Here is a 21,916-nt window from a genome sequence, read left to right as displayed (position 1 = left end):
TTTGTATTCCCTTTCATTTGCTTTATTTATTGAATTTTTATATTTTCTCCGTTCTTTGATTAAATTCAATATCTGTGTTAACCAAGGATTTCTACTAGCCATCATCTTTTTACCTACTTGATCCTCTGCTGCCATTACTATTTCATCTCTCAAAGCTGCCCGCCCATTCTTTTTCTATTGTATTCCTTTCCCCTGTTCTTGGCAATCGTTCCCTAATGCTCTCTCCGAAAGCCTCTACAGCCTCTGGTTCTTTCAGTTTATCCAGGCCCCATCTCCTCAAATTCCTGCCTTTCTGCAATTTCTTCAGTTTTAATCTGCAGTTCATAACTAATAAATTGTACTCAGAGTCCACATCTGCCCATGGAAAAGTCTTACAATTTAAAATCTGGTTTCTAAATCTCTGTCTAACTACACTCCTGGAAATGGAAAAAAGAACACATTGACACCGGTGTGTCAGACCCACCATACTTGCTCCGGACACTGCGAGATGGCTGTACAAGCAATGATCGCACGCACGGCACAGCGGACACACCAGGAACCGCGGTGTTGGCCGTCGAATGGCGCTAGCTGCGCAGCATTTGTGCACCGCCGCCGTCAGTGTCAGCCAGTTTGCCGTGGCATACGGAGCTCCATCGCAGTCTTTAACACTGGTAGCACGCCGCGACAGCGTGGACGTGAACCGTATGTGCAGTTGACGGTCTTTGAGCGAGGGCGTATAGTGGGCATGCGGGAGGCCGGGTGGACGTACCGCCGAATTGCTCAACACGTGGGGCGTGAGGTCTCCACAGTACATCGATGTTGTCGCCAGTGGTCGGCGGAAGGTGCACGTGCCCGTCGACCTGGGACCGGACCGCAGCGACGCACGGATGCACGCCAAGACCGTAGGATCCTACGCAGTGCCGTAGGGGACCGCACCGCCACTTCCCAGCAAATTAGGGACACTGTTGCTCCTGGGGTATCGGCGAGGACCACTCGCAACCGTCTCCATGAAGCTGGGCTACAGTCCCGCACACCGTTAGGCCGTCTTCCGCTCACGCCCCAACATCGTGCAGCCCGCCTCCAGTGGTGTCGTGACAGGCGTGAATGGAGGGACGAATGGAGACGTGTCGTCTTCAGCGATGAGAGTCGCTTCTGCCTTGGTGCCAATGATGGTCGTATGAGTGTTTGGCGCCGTGCAGGTGAGCGCCACAATGAGGACTGCATACGACCAAGGCACACAGGGCCAACACCCGGCATCATGGTGTGGGGAGCGATCTCCTACACTGGCCGTACACCACTGGTGATCGTCGAGGGGACACTGAATAGTGCACGGTACATCCAAACTGTCATCGAACCCATCGTTCTACCATTCCTAGACTGGCAAGGGAACTTGCTGTTCCAACAGGACAATGCACGTCCGCATGTATCCCGTGCCACCCAACGTGCTCTAGAAGGTGTAAGTCAACTACCCTGGCCAGCAAGATCTCCGGATCTGTCCCCCATTGAGCATGTTTGGGACTGGATGAAGCGTCGTCTCACGCGGTCTGCACGTCCAGCACGAACGCTGGTCCAACTGAGGCGCCAGGTGGAAATGGCATGGCAAGCCGTTCCACAGGACTACATCCAGCATCTCTACGATCGTCTCCATGGGAGAATAGCAGCCTGCATTGCTGCGAAAGGTGGATATACACTGTACTAGTGCCGACATTGTGCATGCTCTGTTGCCTGTGTCTATGTGCCTGTGGTTCTGTCAGTGTGATCATGTGATGTATCTGACCCCAGGAATGTGTCATTAAAGTTTCCCCTTCCTGACACAATGAATTCACGGTGTTCTTATTTCAATTTCCAGGAGTGTATTTAATTACGTGGAATGTTTCCCTCTATTATATTCATGTTTAATTATTAAGATGAAAACGTTGTTTCTGCTTATCTTCTTTTAAGAAAAAAGAAAAAAAAACCCTTGCTTTTATAAAATTCATTCTAAAATACGTTACCTACAAACTATTACAGGTAATTTATTTTACAATAACATACTTCAGCCAAATCAATGCGCTGTAGGGTATTGTTAAAGCCAGGATATCTCATTTCAATTTTTTCCTTGAGCTTCTGCCATCCAACACTTTCATCTTCATCACTTATGACTGGAAATGAGTGTCCTTTGATGCTTCCCAGAGATTTGACTCCATCCACTACAACAACCACTGCTGCTTCTGCTAAATGGAATGGGTCTTTTAAAACTAAGCCATTCCAGTCACTACCCTGCAAATAAAATGAGGGTACAAATTAAAAATTTAAACAAGGATAAAATAACTACAAGAGAATTGTAAACACTCATTAACAAATGTTTTTAAGTTCCACTGCAACTGTAATCTGACAGTATTGCATCTGCAGCACTCGCAGTTTCAACTTTTACACTTTTGCATAGCACACTGATTAACTTTGATGATTTCCCATCATCTTATTACACAAAAATATGAACTGAGGCTAGAAAAATAAATATGCTGTGACAAACTTAGTTTGCTGGGTAGACCTATACCAGTAGAAGTGGTAGTTGGCAATTGTAGTAGTATAGGGTGTCTCAAAAGGAAAAAAAAGGAAGTCTGTATTTGAAGAGCTCTCTGTGCATGCGTAACAAATCTGGGGAGGGGGGGGGGGGGGGGGGGGTACATTTATAGCTTGCTTTGCCTTTAGGTTGGTTGGTTGTTTTGGGGAAGGAGACCAGACGGCGTGGTCATCGGTCTCATCGGATTAGGGAAGGATGGGGAAGGAAGTCGGCCGTGCCCTTTCAGAAGAACCATCCCGGCATTTGCCTGGAGTGATTTAGGGAAATCACGGAAAACCTAAATCAGGATGGCCGGACGCGGGATGCCTTTAGGAATTGAGCCAGTACAGAGCACTTCATAGAAGTGGACCATGCATTATGTGTGCGAGAATTTTACAAAAATAGTGATTCGGCGACTGTAGCACAGAGGAAATTTTGCAGTGATCTTGGATTGCATAACTTTAATTATTCTCCAAGTGTTCCTCTTATTCAGAAATGGATCAAAACATTTGGAGAGACCAGTTCAACACTAGCCAAACCAAAATATAGGCAACCAACATCATCAACAATGGGTAAATCAGTGGAGAGTGTAAATCAGTCTGTTCATGATGATCCTCACCTCTCCATTGTTAAGCGTGTGAGTTCTTTAAATGTGCTTAGGTCATCACTGCACTGAATTCTGTAGTAAGACCTCAAACTGCACCCTTATAAAATCTGATTGGTGCAAGAATTAAAGCCTCAGGATGCCAGACATTGGCTGCAATTTGTTAATGATACGACTGAGTACCCTTCATTTAACATCTTGTTTTCTGATAAGGATCATTTTCATCTGAATGGTCATGTTGCAAAATTGCCACCACTAAAGTGCATGTCATTTACAATGGCGGCCGAGTTTAGGTTCGTTCTGCGCATCTGACGTCACAAAAAACAGTCAGCCAATGAACAGGGAACGACGTTGCCAGAGCTCGACTGCAGTGCAGAGCACGGACGAGTGTCTTCAGTTTTAGAAACGTTCAGTCATAAATAAAGTAATTGAACAAAAGCAATGTCTTGATAGCAGATTTTGTTTTACAGAAAGTTTGGAAACAGCATTCTTTATACCAACTGCTTCATATTCCATTAATTAATTAAACCAAACAAGCAATAAGCCTCCTAATTCAGGCGATGGCAAGGAAAGGTGTTTGATCATTCTCACTAACCCCTTTTTCGCAATAAAGAACAGCGGTAATTGTTTATTTCCTATTGTACTTCAACGAAATGTGAGTAATTCATAGTCATACCAACAGTGTTTGTCAGTATTTTGCGTGACATTTTAAAGTCCTCCGGGAGTTCTATTGAATGACGAGCTGCGTTAGCGTAATGGTTAAAGTGGGTGGCTGCTAAGTGAAAGGTTCAGAGTTCAAACCTTATTCGGTGCTTAATATTTTCTTTATTTAAAAACAATACCAAAGTGTCTTATTTCATGAATTTTATTTGTTTGAATGTATTTTTTTGAAATTTCAAGTAGCAACTAAAATCAACCATACGGAAAGTATATGCTATGGACTTTTACCTCTGCAAACTCTTCAAAATTTCGTGCAATGGTTTACTACATCTAATGCTGCACAATAACTGCCTTGAACATCGAAACAAAATTAAGTCATTTATGGGGGGAAGGCATCAGTCAAGAAGATGTGTAAAAATCAAATTTTTGTGCCAAATAGTTTTTGTGAAATTGAATGAAAGTGTGACAAAGCAGTCTAAACACCATGTGTCTGCACAGGCAAGCAGTGCAATGATGACAAAATCGCGCACTGCGCAGAATGTGGGGAGCACGTCTCTGTAGCAGCGAAAGGGTAAATGCGGCCGTGGTGGCTTTACTTCATAAACTGCGTGCTCCCCCCTAACCGTAAGTTTGCGAACTATATTATACTATACTATACTATACTATGGCACTGCTTCTCTTGGAGCGTACAACTGGCAACGCAGCAATCTCCCGCGTCTGGCTGGGCATGCACGAACCGCCAAGATAAAAGAATTGAACTATAGTTTGCTATGAATCTTAAACAGAAGCAAGGGAAACCCTTTCATTCACCAAAAGTTACTGTATTGAATGCAGTGTCGGCTTGAGGAATAACTGGCCTGCACTTTGAGGATGAGAGTCATCGTGCTGTCTGGAACATTATATGACAACGTTAAATGACTTTCTGATGACTGAATTGCAAAACTTTCTGTTTATAGCTAAAGAACATGGTTTCAGCAAGACAGATACAGTAAAAATTTTCCAATACCATCTATATTGTGTGTTCATGAAATTTTCCCTGGCAAATTGACCTCTAGGATGTGGCAAACTGGCCCCCATACAGTCCAGATTTGAGCCCCATGGATTATTTTCTTGTGAGGATATGTCAAATCTATAGTGTGTGTCAATAATCCAACACCTCTAGAGCAGCTGAAAGAAAACATCCATAGTGAAGCAGAAGTCATCCTAGTGTTTACATGTCGACCCATTGTGCAAAATTTTGTTGATGATTTAAATGGATGCTGCAGGCATGCTGGATTGCGTTTAAATGCCATTATTTCTAAGGAAAAAATCCCTAACCCATATATTTGAATAATAAATAAAGATTCTGTTGATAGCCTTCAATCTATTTTATTTTGACTCATCAAACAAACTTTCTTTTCAGACAGCATGTAGTAGTAGTAGTAGTAGTAGTAGTAGTAGTAGTAGCAGCAGCAGCAGCAGCAGCAGCAGCAGCAGTTTTAGAACAGGACAACAATTGTGTTGCTTCAAGAAGGGATATCATGACCTCCTTAAACAATGCGAGAGAGTAAGCATGTCTCCAAGACAGAATGATCACATTGCCAGCGGTGATCCAAACTTGCAGTAGTTTTTACTCTGAAGCCTATTCACAGTTCAGTCACTACCAAGGCAAACTTTGCCAGCCACCCCCTACCCCTTTCCCTTCTATGAGCTCTTTAGGCTTTGGGCAACTCAATATGTTTGTGTTACTATCTCACAGGAACTTTTTAGATTTTGTACTGCATACTTCTAGCAGCATTTCAAACCAGCTAGTTAAATTTTGTAGAAATATGTCAATATTAACGCTAATTCAGTGGATAAGAAGTTGAAACATGAAGAACTGACAATTCATTTTAGGAAGAAGTTATTTCTTGAAGAGTCAATAGTCATTATTTTGCTGAACCTTTTTATTGTGAAATTATATTAGATTCACTTTTTTAGAATTATTTATTGCAAAAATGTGTGTTTTATCATAGCAAAAACATTTCACTTTTTCATAATCTTTTTACTACTTAAAGAAATAATTTGAAAAATACATGACAAATATCTGGAGAAAAGCTGAAAACAATTGGGACTCACTGCCATGAAAGTTGGAAATTATATGGCTCTCAGTGAGTTAATAGTGGTCAAACAGTTACATTCATAGACATAACAGAGATGGGCCTTTGGCACCACATTCACAAAGAATAACTAAACCTAAAAGCTGTTACTGGTAAGCGAATATACTTGGCTTAAAACATTGAAGAGATTCTTGCTTTTCAAGAACAGACTGAAAACTAAAGTAAACATTTCCAGATATAATAATAATAATAATAATAATAATAATAATAATAATAATAATAATAATGCGACAAAAAGAACAAACCACTAATAGGGCTAACCCCCCTTTTAGTGTGATTACTTGGTTCAGGACAGAACTAAAGAAGCCTCAGACAAGTGCCGTCATGGTCGGGGACGACGCTTGTACCCTGTGCCCGCCCACAATGGTAATGACACTGTTAGCCAACTGGAAAATGATTTAAATCCAAATAGAGGTGTTTTGCAGGATATGCTTCCTGCAACCACCCTAAAAGGAAAACAAAGACAGAGGATGAGATGGTCAGATGAAGTTAATCGACACCTCATGTTCTGTTATTACCAAGCAACAAACCTAGGAACCAACACAACTGGATACAGATCACAAGTATACACAACATTTATTACCAGATACCCGGAATTAAAATTTTTAACAGAACAACGACTAGCTGATCAGATCCGTGTAATAATAAAAAATAACAGGATACCCCAGTCAGAATTAGACAACATCAAACAACAAGTAAAACAAATACTGGAACAAAATAATGTGCAATTAGAAGAAGAAGAAAATACAGTAATGGACTCAAACATCCCAGAGCAAACAAACAAAGAACAACACGCATCAATTAAACAATCAGAGGAAAACGAAATCTTAAGACAGCCACCAGCACAAGCACAAATAGAACATGAAGTGACACACATGTTAGATATAGAAGAAAAATTTCAGTTGACATATATAGAATACAAAGACAGAAATACAGACATTAGACCATTCTTGCATAGACCACCAAATAACCCACAAGTCGAAACAACAATAAAAACTATCAACACAATCATACACAACAAAATAAATGAATACACAACTATGGAAGAGTTACAACTACTGGCTTATGTAGGAGCACTCACTACACTAAATATACACACTAGGCAGAGATCAGAACCAACCAACACACAGAAGAAACCCACAAAACCAGCATGGCAACACAGGCTACAGATCAGAATAGAAAAACTGAGAAAAGACATCGGACAGCTAACACAAATTATAAGAAACGAAATATCAGACAAAAAACGAAAAAGGTTAGGTAAAATCTCACAACAAGAAGCAATAGAGCAGTTAGATGAAAAGAAGCAGAAATTTCAAGCATTGGCCAAACGACTTAGAAGATACAAAAAAAGTGAAAATAGAAGGAAACAAAACCAAACATTCAACACAAACCAAAAGAAATTTTACCAAACAATAGATAACACACACATAAAAATAGACAATCCACCAAACATAACAGACATGGAACACTCCTGGAGCAACATATGGTCAAACCCGGTGCAACATAACAGGCATGCATGGTGGATACAAGCAGAAACAGACTCATACAAGATGATACCACAAATGCCTGAAGTGATAATTTTGCAACATGAAGTCACCCGAGCAATTAATTCTATGCACAATTGGAAAGCCCCTGGAAATGATAAAATGGCAAATTTCTGGCTAAAGAAGTTCACCTCAACACATTCACATCTAACTAAATTTTTTAACAATATAATAGAGGGAAACATTCCACGCGGGAAAAATATATTTAAAAACAAAGATGATGTGACTTACCATACGAAAGCGCTGGCAGGTCGATAGAAACACAAACAGACACATACATACACACAAAATTCAAGCTTTCGCAACAAACTGTTGCCTCATCAGGAAAGAGGGAAGGAGGGGGAAAGACGAAAGGAAGTGGGTTTTAAGGGAGAGGGTAAGGAGTCATTCCAATCCCGGGAGCGGAAAGACTTACCTTAGGGGGAAAAAAAGGACGGGTATACACTCGCGTGCACACACACATATCCATCCACACATATACAGACACAAGCAGACATATTTAAAGACAGAGTTTGGGCAGAGATGTCAGTCTTAACAGTTACATTGCAGACCCATACATATTCCCTGATACACTTACACATGGAATAACTTATCTGAAACCTAAAGATCAAGCAGACACAGCAAACCCAGCTAAATATCGCCCCATAACATGCCCACCAACAATCTACAAAATATTAACTTCAGTTATTACACAGAAATTAATGACACATACAACACAGAACAAAATTATAAATGAAGAACGAAAAGGCTGCTGCAAAGGAGCACGAGGATGTAAAGAGCAACTGATAATAGATGCAGAGGTGACATATCAAGCTAAAACTAAACGAAGGTCGCTACACTACGCATACATTGATTACCAAAAAGCTTTTGATAGTGTACCCCACTCATGGTTACTACAGATATTGGAAATATACAAAGTAGATCCTAAATTGATACAGTCTCTAAACATAGTAATGAAAAACTGGAAAACCACACTTAATATCCAAACAAATTCAGATAATATCACATCACAGCCAATACAGATTAAGCATGGAATGTACCAAGGAGACTAAGTCCTTTCTGGTTCTGTCTTGCTCTGAACCCACTATCCAATATGCTAAATAATACAAATTATGGATATAATATTACTGGAACATACCCACACAAAATCACACATTTGCTATACATGGATGATCTAAAACTACTGGCAGCAACCAATCAACAACTCAACCAATTACTAAAGATAACAGAAGTATTCAGCAATGATATAAATTTGGCTTTTGGAACAGACAAATGTAAGAAAAATAGCATAGTCAAGGGAAAACACACTAAACAAGAAGATTACATATTGAATAACCACAGTGACTCCATAGAAGCGATGGAAAAAACAGATGCCTATAAATACCTAGGATACAGACAAAAAAATAGGAATAGATAATACAAATATTAAAGAAGAACTAAAAGAAAAATATAGACAAATACTAACAAAAATACTGAAGACAGAATTGACAGCAAGAAACAAGACAAAAGCTATAAATACTTATGCTATACCAATATTGACCTACTCATTTGGAGTAGTGAAATGGAGTAACACAGACCTAGAAGCACTCAATACACTAACACGATCACAATGCCACAAATATAGAATACATCACATACATTCAGCAACAGAAAGATTCACACTAAGCAGAAAGGAAGGAGGAACGGGATTCATCGACATAAAAAACCTACATTATGGACAGGTAGACAATTTAAGAAAATTCTTTCTAGAACGAGCAGAAACTAGCAAAATACACAAAGCAATCACTCATATAAATACATCGGCTACACCACTGCAATTTCATAACCACTTCTACAACCCTTTAGATCACATAACATCAACAGATACGAACAAAGTAAATTGGAAGGGGAAGGCATTACCTGGCAAGCACCCGTATCATCTAACACAGCCACACATCGATCAAGACGCATCCAACACATGGCTAAGAAAAGGCAATATATACAGTGAGATGGAAGGATTCATGATTGCAATACAGGATCAAACAATAAACACCAGGTATTACAGCAAGCATATTATTAAAGATCCCAATACCACAACAGATAAATGCAGACTTTGCAAACAACAAATAGAAACAGTAGATCACATCACAAGTGGATGTACCATACTAGCAAATACAGAATACCCCAGAAGACATGACAATGTCGCAAAAATAATACATCAACAGCTTGCCTTACAACATAAACTTTTAAAACAACACGTTCCTACATACAAATATACACCACAAAATGTACTGGAGAATGGTGAATACAAATTATACTGGAACAGAACCATTATAACAGATAAAACAACGCCACATAACAAACCTGACCTCATACTCACCAACAAAAAGAAAACAGGAGAAAAAATTGAAAAATACATCCAACTGGCTGAGGAAGTCAAGGACATGTGGCATCAGGATAAAGTTGACATCATACCAATTATACTATCAACTATAGGAGTCATACCACACAATATCCACCAGTACATCAATGCAATACAGCTACATCCAAACATATATATACAACTACAGAAATCCGTAATTATTGATACATGTTCAATTACCCGAAAGTTCCTAAATGCAATATAACACATACCGTACAGTTAAAAGGAAGTGACGCTTGATCAAGGTCCGCGTCACTCCATTTTTAACCAGACTTAACGTCTGAGAAAGTGAAGGAAATAATAATAACAACAACAACAACAACATGTAACACTCATTACATCTGGAAGCACATGTGGTAACATCCTAAAAACACACAAAAAAGGGGAAGACAAAAGTAAAATTTTAAAATACCCAATGACTAAATATCTTTAAAAAGGAAAAATACAAACCAGACCTGAAATTGCTTAAGAAACGAGAGTATTCAGCAGCAGACCACATAACAGCAATAAAGTGAAAGTTTCCATCAACTTTGAGTTTTGTGCTTAAACTCAAATTCTATCATGTAGTTATATATGTCTACAAGAAGACAGGAAATAACCTTGATTATGTTGTGCTTCAACAGCTGATTAATATGTATATTCAGAACACCACCACAGCTGTTACTTCAGGTACATTTATTAAGCCACAACTGAGTTAACGTCTATCGGTCAAAATGGCATTCTCACACTGTTTTACAGTATAATGATAACTTTTTGTAAGAGAAGTTTTTTTTTGTATATCCATCAATCATGATCATGTTATGTAATCAAAATTCTCTGTTTCTCTTATACTGCACGTAATTGTTCTGATCTGCTTTTGTTTGTCTGCAGGTTTTGCAAAACAGCATCTCTTACACTTGACTAACAACTCCAGTTTGATCTTATAAAAATTTCTGTTACACATTCACAATGTACTTAGTGCATTACATAACTTTACATTTCATTTTTAAGCTAAGCATGCGCATGTGTGTATCTATTAGATTACATTCTCTCAAAATCATGACCTTTGTTAGAAAGACCTATGATCTCTTACAATTGATATGTTGCAATCAGTAGATACCAAGCAGGATGTTAATATGTTTACTTCATTCGTTGAGTGGCCTTGCCTGCACTAGCCCACTATAGCACTGCATGTTGCTCTACACCCAACATGTAATGCTGGATGTGCTTACACTAAGCAGAGTCAATGAAGTGAAATACTTATCACATTCCAACATGTACCTTCCAACATTTTACTGGAATATTAAGCATTTTATATTAATATTAATAAATGTGCCTAAAAGAAAATCTGTGGCGATTTTATAAAATTCTATGACTATCTGATAATGTATTGTGAGGAAATTACTGTTTTGATAGTCTATTTCTTGTGATGATTAACAATTCCAGTAACATCAATCCATGCTAAGAAACAACCAGTGACAGAAAGTGGATGATGCATAGAGCTGCACACAATCATAATATCTCTTATATAATAACACGGAGGAACAATTCTTGATCCAATGCAAGATGTACTCGATGGCAATACAATTACTGAAACGTAGGAATGATACTGCTAACCTTAAATTAAGGTCTAAGTAAAGTGGGCATGTCACCGAAACTACTTTCCCATTTTAAATTACATTATTGTATCTTATGTAAAAAGTAGCAACAACAGCGATAATAATGATTAATGTGAAGTATAATGTATTATTACCTTAACTGTTACTATTTCAAGATAACTTTTAGGTTATATCAAAAGTAAAAGCACCAACCTTAGAGATTGTAAAGCCAAAACTTGATGCAAGAACTTGTTTTAGTAAGCTCTGGTCAATAACTTCATGACCTTTGAAAACAATACTTTTTGGAGAGTGTAAGAAAACTACTTCTCCAGTCCCAGAAACTGTGGAGAAAAGTAAACATTAATAAAATTACAATTACAAAACTAATCACCAAAAGATTTTAATATGCTACACACAACTATTCTATTTTCTGAACACTGATAAAAGTGTCTTTGAATAGGTCATCTTTGTGTCATACCCAAAAACTGCTTTTCACTGGCAGATCACTTAGAAGACGCAACAAATCTACTAAAGAGGTTTCCTACACCACTTCTTGTCTGTCCTCTTCTGGAATGGTGGTACATCTATCGTTTTCTTACCTGATAGGCTTGTCAGCAGAATGTTAAAGTTCAAAGAAGGGCAGCTAGTTTTGCATTATGACAAAATTGTGCATAGAGTATCACAGATATGATAAGCAAGTTGGGGTGGCAATTTGCTGCATGGAGATAATTTCACAAAATTTCAATCACCAACTTTCTCCTCTGAATGCAAAAATATTTTGTTGATCCTCAGCTATGTAGAGAGAAATAACCATTGTGATAAAATAATATATCAGAGCTTGTACAGAAGGAATTTGGTATTAATTTTTCTCACGTTCTATACTAAAGTAGAACAGTTGTGGAATGGTCAAAGTGGTTTATGAACCCTCAGCCACACAATTAAGTATGAACTGCAAAGCAGCAGTCATGAAGAACTAGATGTAGCAATAAAGCTCAATAGTTTAGAGTTGCATGTTAATGCAAGCTGGAGGCAGCTTTAATGATGGCAGACACAGTACAGGTTGAGCTAGTATTGTTCTAAAGTACTTGTAAGTGGTATATCAACATGAATTGCATCTACATACAGCTGGCAGAAGGTAATTTCACTTTTGGAGTGCAGTGAGTGGGGCAAATGATCACACAGAGGCCTGTATAATGGATATGAAGGGCAGGTGTTTAAAGGGAAAATTCAAGTGATAATTTGAGAACAATTAACTGTGGAGAGGAAAAAAAAGAAATATCAGAAGATGGACCAGTCGCAAAACTGCTGGGAGGGGGGGAGAGAGAGAGAGGGGGGGGAGAGAGGGGGGGAGAGGGGGAGAGGGGGAGAGGGGGAGAGGGGGAGAGGGGGAGAGGGGAGAGAGGGGGAGAGGGGGAGAGGGGGGAGAGGGGGAGAGGGGGAGAGGGAGAGAGGGAGAGAGGGAGGGGAGAGGGGGGAGAGGGAGAGAGGGAGGAGAGGGGGGAGAGGGGGAGAGGGGGAGAGGGGGAGAGGGAGGGGGAGAGGGGAGAGAGGGAGAGAGGGGGAGAGGGGGAGAGGGGGAGAGGGGGAGAGGGGGAGAGGGGGAGAGGGGGGAGAGGGGGGAGAGGGGGGAGAGGGGGAGAGGGGGGAGAGGGGGAGAGGGGGAGAGGGGGGAGAGGGGGAGAGGGGGGGAGAGGGGGGGAGAGGGGGGAGAGGGGGGGGGGAGAGGGGGGGAGAGGGGGGGAGAGGGGGGGAGAGGGGGGGAGAGGGGGGGAGAGAGGGGGGGGAGAGGGGGGGAGAGGGGGGGAGAGGGGGGGGAGAGGGTGGGAGAGGGGGGGAGAGAGAGGGGGGGAGAGAGGGGGGGAGAGGGGGGGAGAGAGGGGGGAGAGGGGGGGAGAGGGGGGGAGAGGGGGGGAGAGGGGGGAGAGGGGGGGAGAGGGGGGAGAGGGGGGGGGGAGAGGGGGGGGAGAGGGGGAGAGGGGGAGAGGGGGAGAGGGGGAGAGGGGGGAGAGGGGGAGAGGGGGAGAGGGGGAGAGGGGGAGAGGGGGAGAGGGGGAGAGGGGGGAGAGGGGGAGAGGGGGAGAGGGGGAGAGGGGGGAGAGGGGGAGAGGGGGAGAGGGGGAGAGGGGGAGAGGGGGAAGGGGGGGAGAGGGGGAGAGGGGGAGAGGGGGAGGGAGGGGGAGAGGGGGAGAGGGGGAGAGGGGGAGAGGGGGAGAGGGGGAGAGGGGGAGAGGGGGAGAGGGGGAGAGGGGGAGAGGGGGAGAGGGGGAGAGGGGGAGAGGGGGAGAGGGGGAGAGGGGAGAGGGGGAGAGGGGGAGAGGGGGAGAGGGGGAGAGGGGGAGAGGGGGAGAGGGGGAGAGGGGGAGAGGGGGAGAGGGGGAGAGGGGGAGAGGGGGAGAGGGGGAGAGGGGGAGAGGGGGAGAGGGGGAGAGGGGGAGAGGGGGAGAGGGGGAGAGGGGGAGAGGGGGAGAGGGGGAGAGGGGGAGAGGGGGAGAGGGGGAGAGGGGGAGAGGGGGAGAGGGGGAGAGGGGGAGAGGGGGAGAGGGGGAGAGGGGGAGAGGGAGAGAGGGAGAAGAGAGATTAGAGTAGAATGAACAAAGTCCTGTCAGTCAATGCATCCAATGAAGAACTTCAAAAATAGCTTTGCTTTTTTCAATAAAGAAATACCTCTTTTTTTACATTAGGCAGTACAGGTAGAGCCCACAATAAACATGGGACTCCTTTTTGCTCATTTGAACACAAAGAGACTGAACACAGCATGGCAAAATTAAATTAATAGAGTATTCTTTGATCAGTGCTGTCAGTGAACAAATGCAAAAAGAGTTGCAATCCAATGCAAAACTACAGAGCCAAGTACTGACAAAAGTTCAGATACTGTACATCAAGTTGTAATGACTGGAAGGAAGACACTTTTGACATACCGTTACAGGCTGCAAAGGGTTGAAGTAAGGAACAGGAGTAGTGCCAGCCAGGGTATTTTACTTCTATGGCAAATAATTTGGCAACACATTCGTGTAGCCAACAGAAGGGGTATTTTCAGTATAAAGTGAGCGACAAGAAAAGAGGTGATGTGTTTCAAGCACCAAAATTAAAAAAACAGACCATGTTCTTAAATTCTTACCCTCATAGCTTCTAAATTTTTTAGTACTTGTTTGGAACAAAGGTTGTGGTGATACACTGGTTTGTAGCATAGCCTGAGGATCAGGTCAAGATACAAGGCGACCATTTGGTTGAGAGTTTATGAAGCCAATACATGCAATACTACAAGTTATCCAATGAAACAAAGATTATGGAAACAAATTTACCTGTAGCAAAGTCTGAGGGTGGGGTTATGTTTTAAGGTGATCTTATTACAAGTCATTGAACTACGAGGGTAATCCCAAAAGTAAGGTCTCTTTTTTTGTACACAGACCTGTTTATTTCTACAATGGTTTACATCAGTTTACAGCTTTAACATTTAGCTATTTTTCGACATAATCACCATTTTTGTAGATGCTGTGGCAGATTTTGTATGCCCATATCATACAAGCTCACTGCCACGCTGTTCAGAAAGTTAAGAACCTCTTCTTTCACCTTGTCGTAGGAGCTGAATCACTTTCTGGCCAAATGTTCTTTTAACCTAGGGAACAGATGATAGTCACTGGGCGCCAAGTCAGGGCTTTAGGGTGGGTGGGTGATTATGTTCAACTGAAACTGTTGCAGGAGAGCAACAGTTTGCCGAGCATTGTATGGGCGAGCATTGTTACGGAGAATGTGTATGCTCTTTCTCAACATTCATCTTTTCCCGGTTCTGAATTGCCCGTTTGAGTTTTTCAGAGTCTCACAGTACCTGTCAGTGTTAATCGTGGTCAGAGTGAGCATGAAGTCTACCAACAATACCCCCTTCCGGTCCAAAAAATGGTTGTCGTGGCTTTACCGGCAGACTGTGTTATTTTCGCGGGCTTTGATGAAGAAGGATGCCAGCACTCTCATGATTGTTGCTTGGTCTCAGGTGTAAAGTGGTGTGCCCAGGTTTCGTCAATTGAGTCCTGAAAGTTGACATGTTCGGCTGCAAGGCGGTGAAGAAACGCGCAGGAAGCATCAACCCCTTGCCGCATGTCGTCCTCAGTCAGCATGCGTGTCACCCATCTTGCACACACCTTCTGGTAGTTCAATGTATCTGTTAAAATTCTGTGAGCGGTGCTTTCGGGAAACCTCAGGAACAACAGGCAGAGATCATCCAGGGTGATCCGCCGATCTTCACGCATGCTGCTCAACCTTCAACACTGTCTCCTCAGAAATTGACAGTCTCCCGCTCCTTTGTTTATCGTGAATTTCAGTCCGACGAACTGCAAACACTCTACACCACTTACGGACATTTTTGACATCCATGCACAACTTACCATACACTTCCATCAATTGCGATGGATTTCAATTGGCGCAGTGCCCTGTGTGTTCAAAAACTAAATAACTGCATGCAATTTGCACTTAGTGGCAACATCCAATGGGAGCTCCATTCTCAATGCCTGCCAAGCCAAGACAGCGCCTCAGGCCCGTGCGCATGTTTACACACAGTGCGTGAAGCACTTTTCATAACAGTGTGACCAACTGCCACATAAACAGAGTCCTGTACTTATAAAAAAATAAGAGACCTTACGTTTGAGATAACCCTCTTAAATTTAGTGAACAATTCAAGGAGTTATTCAGAATTTACTTTCATTGTTTTTATGCTTACTTCGTTAACTTTTGTATTTGTAATTGGCGGCAGAATTTGGTAAGTGCTTTCACTCACTGCTGCAAAACATCTCTCTGCTGCCCTCTCACTGACTACTTACAATCATCTGCTAGCTGCTGACAACTCACACCAAGTGTTGCCAAGAATGCTCCCTTAAACACAAAAGTAATGGTACTGCAGCTGATCCAGACAGAGATCAATCTTTGAGACATTTTACGGTTGTGGATTCGTATTACACAACTCGATCAAAACTATGATTTTTTAATGTCTCAAGCTCGACATGGTACGTCAGACAAGGAGTTTTTTTAATATTACCTATATTCTTTAAGTTTCATCCCGAATAAAAAATCTGGCACAATATATTCTTCTGAAAGTTCCAACAAAGATGTAATCATTGCTGTGGGCAGTATGCAGAGATATATCTTGTGGTAATGAATTGTGTTATCTACCTGTATGAGAGACTAATCTAGTTATAACAGCTTTTTATGCACAAGTTTTATTTCTAGAACAGAAAGGGAACCAACACGTGATGCACAATACTTGCAATTAACAATGGTGATAGCAGAAGAGTATACAATAAAATAAAGACAATGTTAGCCAGATGCACTAAAGATGAAAAATGCAGCAAACCAACTACATACACACATACAGATATTCAAAGGAGACCAGCGCAACAAGCTACACTATGCAAACTCTCCCAGTCTTATTTACTGATTTTCAAAACACAATCAATGTTTATTTGCAATTACTTTGAAACTTTGCTTTTGAAAGTGCTTTGTGAACATATCTGCTAATTGATCATCTTATGTAGCACAGGCAGTGAGAATGAAACAATCATCTTCATACCCAAGAGGTAAAATGGCAAAGTCCAATTTCTGCGATTTAAACTTTAGACTTTATTTTAAAAACCCAAACAATGCTTTGTGGATGGAAGGTGCCAGTTATGCTCTAGCACATGACTAAGATGGGCAGTGTTTAATGGGTGCACGTCCATTTAACACAGCCTAAAACCAACCATATGCTAGAGTATGTATGACTGGTACCTTTCATTGAAAATGAAGCAGTGTATGTGTCTTGTAGATCAGTATCAGTGCCTGGGTCAGTGTCATGGGACGAGAAGACCTTTAAGTAGTTCTCAGTGAAGGGATTCAACCTGGTGGAGAGCGAAACATAAAAGAGTGTACCTTGTCACTTATGTGAGGAGTGAAAAATAATGGGATATCTTCAACTTGTTGCTTCTGAAGTACAAAGGTAGACAAATAGGAAGAGGATCCCAATGCTGTCACAAAGTGGGTCACAAGGTGTTACGCAAGAATAACTGAACTGGTACACAGACCACCCTGTAGGACAAGACCCAGATGAACTCTAATTTGGTTGAAACATGGAGTTGGTGGATGAAATGAAATGTAAAGCAAAACATGTAAATTCAAAAATCGATGGGACATTCATATTCTCCATTCTGCATGTACATAATGATAATGAACATATTGCAACATTTGAAGAAACACTGTATCTACTTTGTCTTCAGCACAATGTCAGTCTAAAACAGATACTTCTCACTCAATGAATCTTGTGTCCTTCCTCAATAGGCTAAACAAATTGTGTATCTTAGTGTTCATGCAACTATCCAATATAATATTTCCCGAACTTTCTAATTCGGAGCTAGGAAAATTGGGCAAAGGGGGACTTTTACACTTCTGTAAAAATTCTGACTAAGGATTTCTTGGTCTGAGCCATAAAATGAAAAGCTGTATATGCAGAAAGCACGAGGTCAACTGGTACTCCAGCATTTATAAGTGTGTGCCAAAACAATATTACTTCTCAACAGCAAACACTCAAAAACTACTGCGTATCAAGGACTAATTAGAATTATACACACAACAGTATAATTACCATTCAAAATCAAATTACAAAGGAAAAATAATGATAATCATCATTACCAGTCAGAAGGCTGTGAGTTTGCCAATTCCAAAACAGGAACAAGTGGATTTGAGTTAACAAATAAAGAAACAAAGTAAAGTTTGGATCTTTGACACAAGGTGTGGAAAAATTGGAGAAAAAGATGATGTGAATAACAGATAATGAACTCTGGAAAAGGTCAACCATATGTAGAGAAAGAAACAGAATACAAACGAGAAGCCTTGGAAATGGAAAGCAGAATCAAGTTCCCAAACTGGTGGGCCAAATGCAAGTCTACAATACCTTGTAATAGCTATCAGTTACAACAATTTACTATCATTTCTGTGTCTTTCCCTATACCTTACATGTCTCTTCATGTTTCATATTAACCACGACAGTGTAGTGGGGGTTGTCTTTTCTTTTTTTTTTCACAATTAATTAGGGTGGGCCCATTTACTGAGAGTTTTGGCCGAAACAATTTAAAAAAAAAAAAACAAACAAAAATAAACTACTCACCGCCTGCAACGAGATAAACCACATACAACAGACTCCACAAGGACTTCATTCCCCTTTAAATGCTGTTCAACTTCCCCGTAATTTTACTTCTTTACCCAGTCACCTGCTGCTCGGTGTTACTGGACACTGGTCATATGACAATCATGGACATTGGACAAAGATAAAACAGATAGACACAGTACCAGCCCCAAATTTTGACTCAAAATTGGATGTTTTGTATTGATGGTATTTTAAGAGAATAACTACAAATTAGAAAATAAAGGTAATCTAATTTCTTTTTATTACACTAGTTTGATTCTATGACGTATTATGTTCCCTGACATATCTACAACAAATCATTAACGATTTTCATTTGATATATTAAATTTGTATTTGACTAACAATAAATTATACAGAACAATTTTTACTAGTACTTTCGAATCGTATGTAACGAAAAAAATGGACAAATGAAATTAAAATCGTACCCATGAAGAATCGAAATTTTATATCTATGGACTCATTGTTGGCATCCCTGGTTGAAAAGGCAAGATTTGAAACAGTTGTGCGTTCTGATACTGTTGTAAAAACATGTTTGTTTGTAATGAGCGTGGTCGGGGGATTTAACGGGAATATTTAAAACAGATACAGAAATGGCATCAGTTAAAATCAAGAAAACATTTACGTGTTTTGGTTGCAATCTCCCGTTTTCTGTTAAAGGTGAATTATTAAGTACAGTTAGAGATAAGTTTTCTGTACAAACGGCTTGTAAATGAACGAAAAGTCGTTCCTTTTAATAAAAGTTCGATGTAACGCATTGGTCAGAAGATAGACATTTTGATTGCTCGTATTCTCATCATTAAAGCGAAATCGCTACATTACTGACAAAACCACGAAAGTTAGTTTATCTATGGAGAAATTCATTGTCGTGTGTTGTATTGTTTCGCTTGAGTGGGATTATGTTGTGGATAAATATTTGAACCTAAGCACACTGACCATGCACTAAAGGAGTTTTATTTACGAACACATGTAAATAACAGATTGACATCAAAATATCATTCGATGTTGGTCGAGTGATGCAGCCTATAAGAATCTAATGCATGCTGTTAGTTTTTCCTCATTTGTAATACTTTATCAGGTGCGTATACGCCACCGACGCAAACATCCTTGCTGATGAATGCGAGAGGAAATTTTGGAGCTATAAATCATGACTTCATTTTTCGCCAAAAATCAAAGGTGCCTTCCATTTCTACCGTTTCAGAGGTGTTTGAATACACAGGGTTTGTTAACCAATATTAACTATTGAGTAATTCGAATATTTCTAACCTCAATGGAAATAGTATCATACTAATATCTTTCAAAGTGTCATGCTTAGCTGTCCAGTGACCCAAACATGAAAAGCGTTAATTTTTGTATGTAGTTATGAACGTCTATTACTGTTATTTAAAGTGCCTGCTGTTGAAGGTGTAAATTGTAGTAAAATATTTCAGGTGTTCCCCAACACCTTTGTAGCAAAGTTTAAGCAAATTGGAATAGTGCACCAACCCGTTTTTGGAAATCTATGTTGACACAGTGCTCTGTGTATTAGTCTGAGTTTGGAATAGGACAGTATGGTTTAATAAACCAACGAATTTGAATGACAAATTAAGATATTAATATGCAACATAGTCTTGTGCAAGGATCATTTTACAATAATGTAGTATTTGTCAGGATAATACAATGAAAAACAAGTCGTATATACAGGAATTAACGTACTGGATGAGACACCCCACTGTTTGCCTGAAGTGATTTAGGTAAACTTTAATCAGTCTGCTAGACAGAGTACAAGCTCCATTCTCCCATATTTGAAGCTGGTGTCTCTACAGGTGCACTAACCCTTTTATTTGCACTTGACCATATCTCTCCCTGCTTATTTGTTTTGTTTTAGAAAGCATTTCTGAAGGATTCACCACTATCTATAGGCTGTTATCTTTAATTTGATTGTTTGGAGAGACTATAACTAGATCTTCCTTGTATGCCGTATTAGGTTAAGCTTTTATCCACTACCTGATTAAACAAAAGAAAATAGTGGGGTACGAAGAAGGGGAGGGTGAAACGAAACTTCTCTTGTTAAGAGGGTACATGATGTTATTGCAAAGGTTACAAAATTGAGTAAAATTTGCAAAGAAATTGTCTGTATGAGCTCACTTTTCTGTATGATACATATATGCATGGACAAGTATTGTCCTGTTGAAAAAAGGTCCCCGTGATACTGTCACATGAAAGGTAATACAAGGTGTCCATGACGTACCATTTTGCTGTCAGTGCTCCCCCAAATCACTGCAAGCCATGACCCGAAGTCATATCCAATGTATCTCCACACCATGACGCCAAGACTAACATCACTGTGCCTCTCCAAAACGGGAAAGAATGGATCTCTTCCCAGGTCACTGCCATACTCCATGATTGTCATTTGGGGCAGTGCAGAAGCGGGGCTCATCAGTGAACATAATGCAGTGCCATTCGTCTGTAGTCCATACCTCGTGGTCGTAGCACCAAATTAATTTGCAGCTGTTTGTGTTATGTGTGGGACGGTAGTTCCCTAGTACAGCTACTGCTATTCTCCAACTAATGATATGGGATGACACAGAATGCTGTAGGAATCCACTTGTTCTGAGATGGCAGGAGGATATGCACGGTTATGATGTGCTTGGTGGACAATACAGTGTTCATCCCTTGTGGTGGTCAGACGAGGTTGACGAAAACCTCATTGACAAGTATGCCTGCCTACACATTATTATGCAGTCCAAAATCATGCCTCTGTCACATCTGAGTACCCAATAAATCTCGATACTGCACTATTCAGCCAGCTGGCCAAATGGAGACCCACAATGAAGTCCCTTTCAAACTCTTTTTTTCAGGTGCTGATAAGGCTGTCCAACCCGAGTACTTGGCATCCCCGCGTCTTTTCCAGATTTGATCACTGAACATCTGATGCTGTTCACGTTCCTTACATATCTACTATGTCTGGTAACAACACTAATGCATTCTGCCTGCCATAGGGAATTTCAGCTTTAATATTTACATACCCCCCCCCCCCCCCTCGCACCCTTCTTTCACAGATGACTCACAACTCTTTTGTGAGTACAGGTTTGGCACACAAGGGACTCCTGCCCTTGCAGTACTCTTTCCTTTCCCATACTGTGTGTCTGTCCTATTCTTTCTCCCCCCTCTTGGGGCATTTGTCCTCTTATTCTTTCTCCCCCGTCATGGGGCCCAGGCATTGTGTAACATCGAGTAACCGAAACTTATGAAAGTACTATTTTTGTCTTTCTCTCCTTTCTTGTTCTGACTTCCGCTGTCCTTCCTCCCATTTGGTGCGCTTATGCT

The 21,916-nt window shown here is 40.9% G+C and overlaps 2 protein-coding genes across 4 annotated transcripts in view; one reads left to right on the top strand and one right to left on the bottom strand.

Annotated features, from left to right (window-relative positions):
- The window catches only part of LOC124596390 (ATPase H(+)-transporting accessory protein 2), a 77,345-nt gene extending 58,620 nt beyond the window's left edge, over positions 1 to 18,725 (bottom strand). The window contains exons 1-3 of the mRNA XM_047135515.1: positions 18,572 to 18,725; positions 11,659 to 11,786; positions 2,014 to 2,238 (exon numbers count right to left, since the gene is read on the bottom strand). Coding sequence (XP_046991471.1) covers positions 2,014 to 2,238; positions 11,659 to 11,786; positions 18,572 to 18,620 — 402 coding nt within the window. The 5' untranslated portion in view covers positions 18,621 to 18,725. The remainder of the gene's footprint in view (positions 1 to 2,013; positions 2,239 to 11,658; positions 11,787 to 18,571) is intronic.
- Positions 18,726 to 19,090: 365 nt separating this feature from the next.
- LOC124595488 (RING finger protein 17) overlaps positions 19,091 to 21,916 on the top strand; it is a 485,726-nt gene continuing 482,900 nt past the window's right edge. For all 3 annotated transcript variants that reach the window (XM_047134251.1, XM_047134250.1, XM_047134249.1), the window contains exon 1: positions 19,091 to 19,267. In XM_047134251.1, the coding sequence (XP_046990207.1) occupies positions 19,201 to 19,267 (67 nt within the window). In that variant the 5' untranslated portion in view covers positions 19,091 to 19,200. The remainder of the gene's footprint in view (positions 19,268 to 21,916) is intronic.

Source organism: Schistocerca americana, chromosome 2 (assembly GCF_021461395.2).
Source record: "Schistocerca americana isolate TAMUIC-IGC-003095 chromosome 2, iqSchAmer2.1, whole genome shotgun sequence".
NCBI lineage: Eukaryota > Metazoa > Arthropoda > Insecta > Orthoptera > Acrididae > Schistocerca > Schistocerca americana.
The sequence above is the reverse complement of the archived record's forward strand: the minus strand, read 5'-3'. Positions and strand labels throughout refer to the sequence as shown.